At 43.8% G+C, this 11,971-nt stretch overlaps 1 protein-coding gene and 1 non-coding gene across 3 annotated transcripts; one reads left to right on the forward strand and one right to left on the reverse strand.

The window, feature by feature from the left end:
• Nucleotides 1–913: 913 nt before the first annotated feature.
• TRNAA-AGC (transfer RNA alanine (anticodon AGC)) lies at nt 914–986 on the reverse strand. The gene has a single exon. It is a non-coding gene; the product is annotated as a tRNA-Ala (tRNA).
• A 2,009-nt stretch (nt 987–2,995) lies between these two features.
• On the forward strand, nt 2,996–7,134 carry LOC127336436 (uncharacterized). Of its 2 annotated transcripts, none has more exons than XM_051363241.1 (11): nt 2,996–3,135; nt 3,256–3,444; nt 3,913–3,959; nt 4,735–4,812; nt 4,910–4,934; nt 5,020–5,052; nt 5,170–5,291; nt 5,386–5,516; nt 5,692–5,909; nt 6,232–6,491; nt 6,845–7,134. In XM_051363241.1, exons 3-11 carry the CDS (start codon nt 3,957–3,959, stop codon nt 6,929–6,931), a joined length of 957 nt encoding a protein of 318 aa, XP_051219201.1. In that variant the 5' UTR covers nt 2,996–3,135; nt 3,256–3,444; nt 3,913–3,956; the 3' UTR covers nt 6,932–7,134. The 2 variants fall into 2 exon arrangements, with proteins under 2 accessions (XP_051219201.1, XP_051219202.1); XM_051363242.2 differs by having other exon boundaries at nt 3,049–3,131.
• Nucleotides 7,135–11,971: the final 4,837 nt, after the last annotated feature.

The following is an 11,971-nucleotide window of genomic DNA, read 5'->3' on the forward strand; positions in this document are numbered from 1 at the left end:
CAAATTGCCAACCTAATTGTTTGTTTGTATAATATTGGACAAAGTTTAACCGCAAGCATTCTAGGAAGTATATAGCACTGCTACAGCAAGATATATCAAAGTATCCAGGTGTTGACAATAACATTGTGCTTAATTTTGTTCACATTGGCATTTTACATAGACACAAAGTTGGCAGTGGTATACTGAATCAACCCTTTCTGTGAGGGGGTTAGAAAGCTACTAATCTATACATTTCTTTGCATTTTACCAATTTGCATGTTGTTCTTTCGTGATCCATAGCAATATGACGTGCTTAATATGATGTCATCATCTGGAAACCGCAATGGGGATTTGTTGGAGCTGTCGAATGTGAGAACAAATAATCTATGCAGAGTAGAGTAGGGAAATGCACAGTTATTCTGCTTGTCTATGAATAATGCTCGGCAGTGGTTGTTTGACTTCCTTGATAGAGAATCAATCTGTTCTGAACACTACTGTATTTGCTCTAACTTTTTGACACACCTATGGAAAGCTATACGCAATGGTAATGGAAAGCTGCGTACTCAAAGAGTGGCTGAGAAAATTAGAGCATGTGTGCAGAACCGTTTTAAGCTGACAGAGGCTTCAAGGCGTGACCCCTCACTTCAGTTAATCGATGGGTTCCACCGCCGGCTGGGACGCTGCTATATTAATTTCGTATCCTAATAAAAATTTGCTTTTGTTCGACACTGCAACGGAAAAAAGTGATAGAAACATCTTGGCTACTCATGCAATGCATGCAGTCCAAAATGGGCAACAAAGTTGAGGACGCACACAGAATGAGAGAAAGAAAAGAAAATCAAAAGAAAATGGAGAGCAGGCCAAAATGGGCAACAAAGTTGAGGACATGAGAAGCACACAGAATGAGAGAAAGAAAGAAAAAAGAAGACTGAAATGGAGATGCGGGGTATCGATCCCCGTACCTCTCGCATGCTAAGCGAGCGCTCTACCATCTGAGCTACATCCCCAACGTGATTAAATGTTATTTATAAATTTATAATTCCATAATTTTCCTCGAGAGTTTGTGAAGAAAAGTAGAAAAGAGGCCTGATCCGTGTGCCTCGTTTTTCTTTTTAGAGTAAAATGGTATTATCTACGGGCTGTCTTTTTAAATAAAATCTAACTTACGGACTGACGTGGGAAATCATTGAGGGAGCACGGTTCCTAAATCATGGAATGGGAAAGATCTGCACCAGCCAAGCTCCTCCACCTCGTCCTGTAAAACCAGCCCATAAGAAAAGTCCCGTAGGTCATGGGCTTACCTGAGTTACCTCTGTAGGTGGATTGTATTTGTTAGAGTGCACGTGTTTGTTGTTTCTTTTCTTTCTCCTTGTCGGGCATCTCCAATGGGGCGTCGCTTTTCAGACGTCCAAAAGTGGCCGTGAGCGTCATTTACGTCGCCCCGCAGATATATTTTGTTCGAGCGTCCGTTTGCGTCTGGGTGTACTTCCACCGGGACGACCCATTTGTAGATTTACAACATATTTAAAAGCAAATAAAAGTAGTACATTTAAAAACATAGAAACTACACAAAGTAGTTCTAGAACCCTAGACTACTTGCTGCCTGACGGGCCGGCTCCGTCGTTGTCGCTCCCTTGCCTTCTTCTTTGCCGCCTCCCGTGCGGCCGCTATGGCTCGGTGCGCCGCCGAGTCCTCTTGCAAGCACTGCTGCAGCCTCGCGTTGGCGACGTCGTCCTTGAGCGTCTCGAAGGACTCGACTATAGCTCTCTGCTCCGCCACCCTCTCCTCCAGGGTAGGCGATTCAGGGTCATCGGAAGACCATGATATGTCGAAGTCGGAGTCCTCTACGGTTGCGGCGGTCGCCAGCCTGCATTGTTCCATCTCGACGTCGGACGCCGTGTGGGCCGCCCGCTCCTCCTCTGCTTCCTTCTCCGCTTCAGCCAAGGCCTTGGCGTCCCTGATCGGGTCGAGGAGGTCGCCCGTGCTTTCATCGTCGTCGAACTCCTCGTCGGAGCTCGAGGCCGGGGGGGGGGGGGGGTATGGTGGCTCCGGTGGAGGCTGAGCGGCAGCGGCGCTACGGTGGAGGTTGTGCATCGGCTAGGGTTTTGTGGGGATGAGATGAGATGCCCGCGCCCCTGTTTATATAGATCATAGACAGGGCGACGGCCGCGGCACGCGTGTCAACGCCATTACTTCGTGCGTAGAGGTAGGCGACGGCCGCGTGCCACGCGAGGCATCGCCATTTACGCGGCCTGCCGAAGCGATGCCTCGACGCCAGTACTGACGGAGAAGACGCATGTACGCTGGGTCACTGCCAGGAGGGCCAGACGAAACATCCGCCAGACGTGAGTGGACACTTTGTTTGAACCAGGTTTGCGTCGCCGCGGAGACCCGGTCACTTTGCATCGCCCTATTGGAGGTGGTACCAGACACATTTTCGGTCCAACGAACGCAAACGGCCGCTGGAGATGCCCTCACCCCGTCCAGGTCCTCCTTTGCCTACAAATATTTTTCTTCTCATGTAAACATTCTCTCGGTGGAGCTCAGCCACGACGAAGTGGAGAATTGGCGTTTGTTCGCAGCGACGAGAGAAGGAATGAGCCTGCCAAGAGGAGGTGGCCATGCGTAACCAACTTACAGTGATGCATGTCATTGATAGAAGGGGACACGTGCCGCAACAGGAGGAAGTAAAACATAATAAATACTTTTTACGAAGTAAACAATTAAAATTCGTTTTAGATAATTGTCATTAATACTCGGAGTATATATTTTCCACATGTTTTTAAACTTTACATGATAAATATAAATTCGGATACCCCTCCGATCCATATTAATTGTCGTTCATATGAACATATCTAATCAGAGGGAGTATTTGTCTGTTTTTTCTGGATCCATATTTGTCCATGTTAGTTTGAGATACGCCTTTTTTTTTAGGGTAAGATACGTCCATATTAACTGTACATGTGTTAATGGGCTATGATAAATGTGGCCCATGCATAGGAGCCCGCTGGGCTGGCTTCCTTCCCAGTCAGTTTTGTCTTCAGTTCCCGACTCCTCTTCTCCCTTCGCCTCGCCTCCTTCTTCCCCTTGGAGTTGGAGGGGTAGATTCCAACGCGGAAACCTCACGCCATCCATCGCAATATTCCTCTTCCGTGGGTAATCTTGTTCGTCCGCATCTCGGAATCATTCCTAGACCTCGCCCCGTTTCGATTCGGAATTCCCATCCGTCTCTCCTCACCCTTTTAAAAAGCGCAGCTTTCCCTTCGGTGATTGCAGCAACGATCTCCTCCTGGCGCCCCGATTCGATCTCCTTGCCCGGCGAACTGATTGATTGAGTTACCGCTGTCTGAACCCCGTCAGACCTAAGCTGCAGCCTGCCGCCATCGCCTGTTCCCTCCCGATCTTCGTCGCGTCCCTGCTGTCTCAACCCCGTCCGTGATTGTGGCCATCTGTTCTTTTTGCGAGGTATGAATACTTGATTGACCTCCGGGGACTCTGTGTTGCGCCGGCGCACATCCGGCACACCGTATAGATCTGCCACCCTAGACGGTTCTGGATTGTGCTGGACTGGAATCAATCTGTTCATGCTGTTAGGATGTTCTGTTAGCTTGGGAACAGGGCTTGTGGGATAAACAGAAACAAAACTGCCACTGCTACTTGATAGCGTGCCACTGTGCTTCTCTGTGTTTCGATTCTGGGTTTTGTAGAATTTATTATGGATAATAACAGTATTGCTGATGGTGCTCGGTTTGTGTTTTGGGGTAAAGTTTTGAGCTTGTTGAGAATTTAGGAAATTTTGTTGAGATCCTTCGACCTAATAGTGTTACTTTCCTTGTCACCATAGTTCTCACTTGGTGAAAAAAATTTACATCTTCTACATTAGCTTCTGCAGCTCCAATAGTTTCCCTTCATACTACTTCATGTTATTTTCAGATAACAACAGGCCCAGGAGAAGTAGAAGCAAAGCTCCAATCAAAATGGTATGCATCACCTCCACTGCCCTTGAAATATCTTATGCAACTCAATGGCATGAATGTTATGTTCGACAACTACTTAGGTTGTACACATGATCATAGCTCACTGTTTGTCCTTTCTATATAGAGTTTCTATATGGCTGTGTAATTCACCGAATACTGTCTACAGTTCTAATTTATGACTCCAAAACTTGAGTGATGCCAAATCCGGCGCTCAAATGTGGCATTTATTGATGAAGCTGGTTAATGATCACTCTTTCTATTTTTTTTGAGCTTCAGTTGTTTGACATTGCCACTTCGGCCATACTCAGTAACTGATCCATAGATAACCTTGGGCTCGACTAAAAATGATTACCGAACAAATAAATTTCACATGGAAGTAATATTAATACACAAAACTTTCTTGTGGTTAACTGTAACCCCCTGATTATTATTTTCGTGTCCCTGTTTCTTAGTTGTGCTCAGTTTTGCCAACGTCGAAAACTCAACTCAGTTCTTTGTTGAGTTAGGTCTAAACCTCTATGTATCGGTAGGTAGTTATTGTCAATATATTTCCAACAACATTGATTTCATCTTATTTGGAGCTTGGATGCTCAAGGTATTGCAGTTATGGTTCCAGTTCTTTTGCCTATTTCAGTCCGACAAGGGCAAAACCGAGCAAAACTAAGAAACGTGGGCTTGAAAATAAATTACCATATGCTGAAAAAAATCAGTACTGTGTTCCTTTCATATTTTTGTAGTTTGCATATGCTTAACTGACCGAATTTTGTTATGTATGTAGTTTTACTCTGGATATGGTTACCGTGGAAGTAATTTTGAGCAAACTTATCGCTGTTATCCAGCATCCTTTTTTGACAAGGTATTCTATTTGTGCTATCGATTTCATCTTCTAGTACCTAGCAGGGTTACATACCAAATTATACGTAACCACATTTCTGAATTTTTGTGTTTTACAGCCACATCTGGAAGGTGGTGACAAAGGTATGTCTTAGAGCTTATTCTTTCCTCTTATTCTTAATTTTTATAAAGACTTAACTCTGATATAAGTCCATCTTTGCCAATACAGTAATAATGCCACCATCTGCTCTAGATCGTCTGGGTAAGCTCAAGTTCTCCTCCCTTAGGCCTTAGGCTGAATTTCATAGCTTCCTGTTGTCGACTTGACAACTCTTCGAGAATATATGCATCCTTTAATTGTTTGGTTTTGATATAATAGCTTCCCTGCACATTGAGTATCCTATGCTATTTGAGCTGCACAATGGTGCCACTGATCGGATTTCACACTGTGGAGTGTTGGAATTTGTAGCAGAAGAAGGAATGATCATCATGCCCTACTGGGTATGTGCTATAAGTGAACTTCTTTTACTGCTCTCTTCAGTTGTATTACCAGAGAAATATATTTCAATAATTCATCTCTCATTTACATGTATAGATGATGCAAAACATGCTTCTTCAAGAGGGTGACATTGTGCGTGTCAAGAATGCTACCCTTCCCAAGGGTACATATGTGAAGCTGCAACCTCACACAACTGATTTTCTGGACATCTCGAATCCCAAAGCCATGTTAGTAGCAAACTAGCAACTCCATTCATTCCTTTTGCCATTCACCATGTTGATGACTAATAAAGTTGTGCTTTTTCTTGAAAGTTATAAAATTGTGCTAGAGTTATCTATTAAAGTCTCTTAATTCATTTCTCCTTGATTGTAATTATCATTAATGCGCTTGTGAACTTTGCAGCTTAGAGAAGACTCTAAGAAATTTCTCTTGCTTAACCACGGGAGACAGCATCATGGTAGCTTACAACAACAAACAGTATTATATTGATATTGTTGAAGCGAAGCCTGCTTCTGCAGTTAGCATTATTGAGACAGACTGTGAAGTGGACTTTGCACCCCCTCTGGATTATAAGGAACCTGAAAAACCCATAGTTCCCGCAAGCAAGGCTCCTGCTGAAGGTTTGTATTTTCTTTTATCAAAAACATATTATGAATGCTATTTCGTTTTTACCTTATTGCTAAACTTAATTATTGATTCTGCATGTCCTAGATTGTATAGCTATGCAGCTCTGTTTACTGGTGCTGCCATCTGAAATCGAACTAATTCACATAAGTATAAAGGCATCAGCTGCCCCAACAAGTTTGCTATATTTTATGTTAGTTATATAGTCTGTTTCAGAGTATTGTTGGACATCTTGTGCCACTCCTATAGGCGGCTGAAGATAGTCGTGTTGTCTCCCTTTTCTAAAACCAATTTTTTTTTTGGTTTGGCAACCTACAGATCAAGATGCTGTTGTTGAAGATGAACCAAAATTCAAACCTTTTACTGGTTCTGGAAAGCGGTTGGATGGTAAGGGCCCAAAACAGCAAGCACCTGAAGTCTCTTCAGCTGCTGTGCCTGCACGATCTGCACCTTCAGACTCAAACAAAAGGGCAAGTCAGCAAACAGCAGCACCTTCAGGAGCTAGCACTTCCACTCGCCAGAAAACAGGAAAGCTTGTCTTTGGCTCAAGTGCAAGCAACAAGAAAGAAGCACAAAAGGTACTTCGCAACAACACCCTGGATTTTTTTTCAATTGCTCATATTCGCCTTTTGTCTACTGAATCTGTACTTCGGCGAATTAAACCTTTCAAATTCAGTGTTTTCCAAGAAAAAATCCAGATGCTAAATATGATTTCAGATTCATTTATGTGCAAGAACTGAACTCATGTAAAGGTTCCTACTTTCGACATTTCCTTAAGAGCATGAGATATTTTCTACTGAGCAGAGATTTGGCTTAGGTTAACAACATGTTTCTTTTACCTGCAATAAGATAGCTTATTATGTAAACTTAGATACATGCATTCTAGTTACATAACCTCAGCAGCTGATATCTATCAAATTACTGCCAACAGGAGCCTGTTAAAGACAGTGAACCTTCGAAGAAGGAAGAGCCGAAGTTCAACGCTTTCAGTGGAAAGAGCTACTCCTTGAAGCGCTAGCTGCTATCTATTACTACACGGACAACTTGCAATCAAACATGCTATCTTGCTCGAAAGTTGTCTATTTAGTGTGGTAGCTATAGACACTTAGCATCTTCGCTCTGCATACATCTGAATCAGCAGCGGTGTGTTAGAAATTAAGTGTATAAATGCTTAACTTGATTGAAATCTATTTATCAAGTAGAAAAATGTCTCGACGATTAGCTCTTGCTTTTGTGGTGGTGTATCAACTCTTGCTATTCTGTTCCACTCTGCTCTTATTTTTGGTCTCAGTCTCTTGATTGCAGATTGTGACTACTTGGACTAGATATTATCTTATGAATCAAAGCTATGATATGACATCAACTATGGGACTGAGTGGCAGGCGGGATTTTTTCTAGATTAATTGTGAAATCAATGTTGGGCCCTGAGCCACTGAGAGTTTGGTTATGATAAAAGGCTTGGCAGTTTGCTGATTACTCAAATGAGTGCAGTTGTGCAGGCCAACTGTACCTGTATGTTGCTAGTATTGATTAAACGAAATCGTTGCAGTGCTTCGACGTCAGTATATTGCTAGGAGCAGGTGGTGAGATTGATGCATCTAAGTGAAATCTCTTAAATCTGCGGTGTGAAGTTCATGGCATCAAAAATTCAAAATAATATCATTGACTGATGTGATGTGGACAAGTTCTGTTAATTGATATGGGCTCCCAATTCTCAGACTACCTCCCCTTCTCGGTATTTTTTTTTCGTATTGAAAGCTCTGGTTTGAGGGTTGGCAAATGATAGTCCGCCGAGATCCAGGGTCTTGCTAGATCAGTATCCATCATCATGTTGCCATGGTTGCTGCTCTTGCTGTTTTGTACTAGCTTCTGGAACAAAAAGAATACTTCTCAGCAAATGCTAATGCATGGTCCATCTGTCGACAACATGAGTAGCTTACCCATAATCTCCGGTTAGTGTAAGATTATATATTATGCCCCTTTGTTGACAAATAATAAGGTTCGTTAATGTCGTTGTTGCAGTGTTTCGATGTCAGCAGAATAACTGTTTGTATTTAGCTACTGAGATGCCACCGGCCTTGTAGTGATGTAAATGAAGTTCATGCCATCAAAATATCCACAGTTAATGGAATGATAGGAGAAGTTCTGTTATCCGTGACTGAGGTCTATGATATCCCCGGTGTTAACTGACAGAAACAGAGTGGTAACACTCTCCCTCCCAACTCCCAAACTACTTATTAACTTTGTTGGGAGGTTCTGTGTATTGGAAGCTCGTTCTCTGTATCGGAAGCTCCGCCGAGATCCAGCGTCTCGCTAGATCAGTAGCATCCATCATCACGCATTCACGCTGCCTTGGTTGCTGCTCCTGCTGTTTTGTACGTAGTACTATATACTGTACTAGTGTCATTCTGGCAAGTGAATGCGAAACCACTCTTCTCTGCAAATGTGTTCTCTCTTCGGCCGACGCATGATCCAACATTTGGCTTCCCCATCCATGGTCCATGATCTACCATGGGCTACTCGTAAAAGAGAAGCCGACAAATTCTTTGGGATAAATGTTCAGTTACATTAGTGTAGCATTGCCATAATGTCCAGTCAGTATAGGATTTTGTATAGCAGTTGCTGAGTTCACAAGGTTCCACAAACTTTTGTTGGGACTCGCCATCAATCCCTGACCTACCTCCTTCACCCTCCAAAGTCTGAACCCCCGTAGCTTCCTTACTTACTGAATGTTACCCATGTTTATGCAGCGATACAGAGCTCAGACTCCAGAGTAGTCTTCAGTCTTCATCAATACTGCATCACATCGAAACAGAAACGAAACAAGCCGATCTGATTCTGACCTGCCTGCCAATTTTTAATCTTGCACCAGCTTTAGACGCACGTCCGCACTTGGATCGGTCCACTACGTTTCACCCGTCGACCTGTTCAGAAGCCTTGTGCCAGATAGCCGAACTTACCCATGTGTGCTCTACCATAGTGCCATCTACCAAAGTCCAAAACTGTCTCTCTGACCATGAGACAATGACCATAAAAGGCCCCGACTAATCGGTGGCACTCAGTAAAGGAAACGGTCGATCCAAGGAATAGTAACAGGCAAAAAGGCTCACAGCTTTTTTGCTTGCTAAGTTACCAGCTCTGGCCTAACGAACAACAACAACAATATCCTATGACCCGACAGGGGTAAAGTCAAAAGAAATATCATGCATGCATCAGTGGCGGAGCTTGCCAGAAATTATGGGGGGGGCAAAACATAAAATATCTATATCCGGGGGGGGGGGGCAAAGTGCTAAATTTTTTCTCTTCTAAGCCTTGTAAAAAAAATTCCTTCAGTAATTCTCAAAACGTTGGGGGGGGGCGGTGCCCCCCCCCCCCCTAACTTGTACATAGCTCCGCCACTGGCATGCATACTCCCTCCTTGAGTCCTTGGTGCATTGTAGTGCATATAAATTTCAGAAGTCAAACGATTTAAAGTTTGTTTAAATATGTGAAAAAACATCAGCATCTAGAATACAAAATCAATACCATTAGACTCACCATGATGGATACTTTCAAAGGGTATACATTTGGCATTGAAAAGATAGATATATTTATATATATTCAATAAACATGATCAAACTTTACTTGGGTAAACTTCTAGAAAACAAATCATCGGCTACATTTTGACGGCATAGGAAAATGCGCGCCATCAAACCGTTCACCGTCATGTCATTCTGGCTACCGATCCACGGGACAACACCATCGACTAATTCCAGTGTGGCTGCGTCGTCGTCGTCCGTCCCTGTGACGTCGTCCTCGCTTCATTGTTGGCATCGCCGGGTGACAAAGCTTCTTGTGCTGTTGGGAGTGGCAAGGCCATCGGTGGAATCGACAGGCCCGACGCCGGCGACCGTTAGCTTGTCGAAGCCGAAAGCGCCGAGCACGCGACGCACCAAGACCCCTGAAATGGACTTGTTTGGAGGCTAGCTAAGCAACATGCGCTACGTGCTACACGCACCTTATCCTTTTTCTTGGCATCGACCGTCTCTCTTTTTAGGTGCACATCCTCTTCAGGTAGCACGTACGTCGCCGGTGGTTGCTCCTTTCCTTTTTCATCTCCTTTCTCCCGTGAGGGCTCGATCGTGTGCACTTAATTGGGTTTACAAATGATATATGCTACTATGGTGGTTAGGCCCCAAAGCAGGATTTGCCTGCCTTGTGTGTCTCCTGACCCAAGTAGCACTGATGAATTGCGACCTGTGTGATGATTAATTAGCTAGGCCTGCACGATCGTTTTCTTCCGACCTTACGGCCTGTTGTACGAGTATATTAATTCCGCATGTGTCCTCTTCGTGTGAAGCTTTTGGACGATTCAGTTGTTGCGCGAAATTTAATACTGCTATATATGTTTTTATTAGAGCTAACATACTTGATTTCCTGTCGGCTAGTGGCATTGTAAGAAAAATACTCAAGGAGTGTACGTAGAGTGATGAAATGTAAGCTAGAGTATATATCTTTTTCATGAAGAAGGGGAATTAAATAAATCTTAGTGCCTTTTCTTTTTCTTTGAAAATTCAACCGATCTATTGATAATTGTCCATACTCCATAATAGTAGAAAAAAAAATCTAAAAAGTAATAAAGATTATAAATAGTTCTTGACACCACCTAGCGACAACTACAACACTGGAGCGAGTTGAATGCACATCGCCGTCCTCGCCCCGCCGTCATCGGAGTTGGGCAAAACTTGTTGTAATAGAGTTTGTTGTAGAAAACAAACAAGAAATCATCGTGCTAAGCCCCAAAGAACATCCCACCAGAACAACAACCATTGCCATAGATAAGACTCGTAGATCAGAAGAGCCAGACCTGAAATAACACTAGCAAAGATGAAAACCGACTAGATCCTAGGAGATCTGCGGGGCGTGTCATGTCGTGGATTCCGATACCGGGGAATGAGACTCTCCTTTTTGGTTCGGCGGGGGAGGGGGGGGGGGGACTGCAGCGAGCCGTAGCGAATGTCAGATCGGAGATCCCAATCACACATATACACAGGTATTTTTACACAGGTTCAGGCCGCGATGTGTTAAGCCCTACGTCATATAACTATCCTCAATATGGTGGTCTTTTCTTCCTTACAATGTCCTTCTCTTCCCTTCTCCGGCCGATCCTCCCCCTTCTCTCGCATTCTGGGCCTCCTTTTATACAAGCAAGAGGTCACCACAAGGTACTGCAAGGGCACGTAGTACGGGTCGCGGCACGTGTCTAGTGTGGCGAGAGGATCCTGCCGCGCAGGATGGGTGGCTGAAGCCTGCAGACTTATTTTGGCAGGGCATCATCTACTCCTGTCTTCGCGATGGGACGAGTGTCTTTTTCCGTAGGCGGTCTTCATCCCGGGGATCCTCCCCAGGCTGGGTCTCCCCGCGAAGGAGAGTTCTACGTGGAAAGCGTGGGCGGCCTGCTTCTAGGCGGACCGCAGACACCCCCTTTTCTGCGCAGCTCACAAGACGCACAACTTCGTGCACGCTCATCGATACTAGACACACCAACAGAGCAGGTATAAGATAAGAAAAGACTTTATTCTGACTTGGATGTAGCCTCTCACTATTCCTCAATAAAAACGCTGAAAAATAACCTAAATAAAAGAATGGGACAGTCGCGAGGGGGCGTGGTCCACCACGCCTCCAGAAAATCGTAGTACTTGCATGGCCCACCTTCCATCTCCCTTTTTTTACAATTTTTACTCTACCGTGCACGAGACATCCTCCTCTCCTTTCTTTTACTGTTTTTGTGTGAGCCAGATCCCTTCTCCTTGCACATTATTACATCTTGTTTAAAACTTAAAACCTATGTAAGTTTTCAGCCAGAAGTTTTATTTGTGAACCATTTGAATTTTTGAGTTTAAAATGAAGGTAGCTTCAAAATGGGACCAACATCGAATGATTTTTGATAAATCTTGAAAATCAACTTTTGAAACTTCGTGATTTTTAAATGATTTTTCATGTTTCAACTATGTTTAAACTTGGTTCATGAGAGTTAGAAAATATTTGAAAATTATCTTAGAGTTCAATTTGGAGATTT

This window comes from Lolium perenne, chromosome 2 (assembly GCF_019359855.2).
Source record: "Lolium perenne isolate Kyuss_39 chromosome 2, Kyuss_2.0, whole genome shotgun sequence".
Taxonomy (NCBI): Eukaryota; Viridiplantae; Streptophyta; class Magnoliopsida; order Poales; family Poaceae; genus Lolium; species Lolium perenne.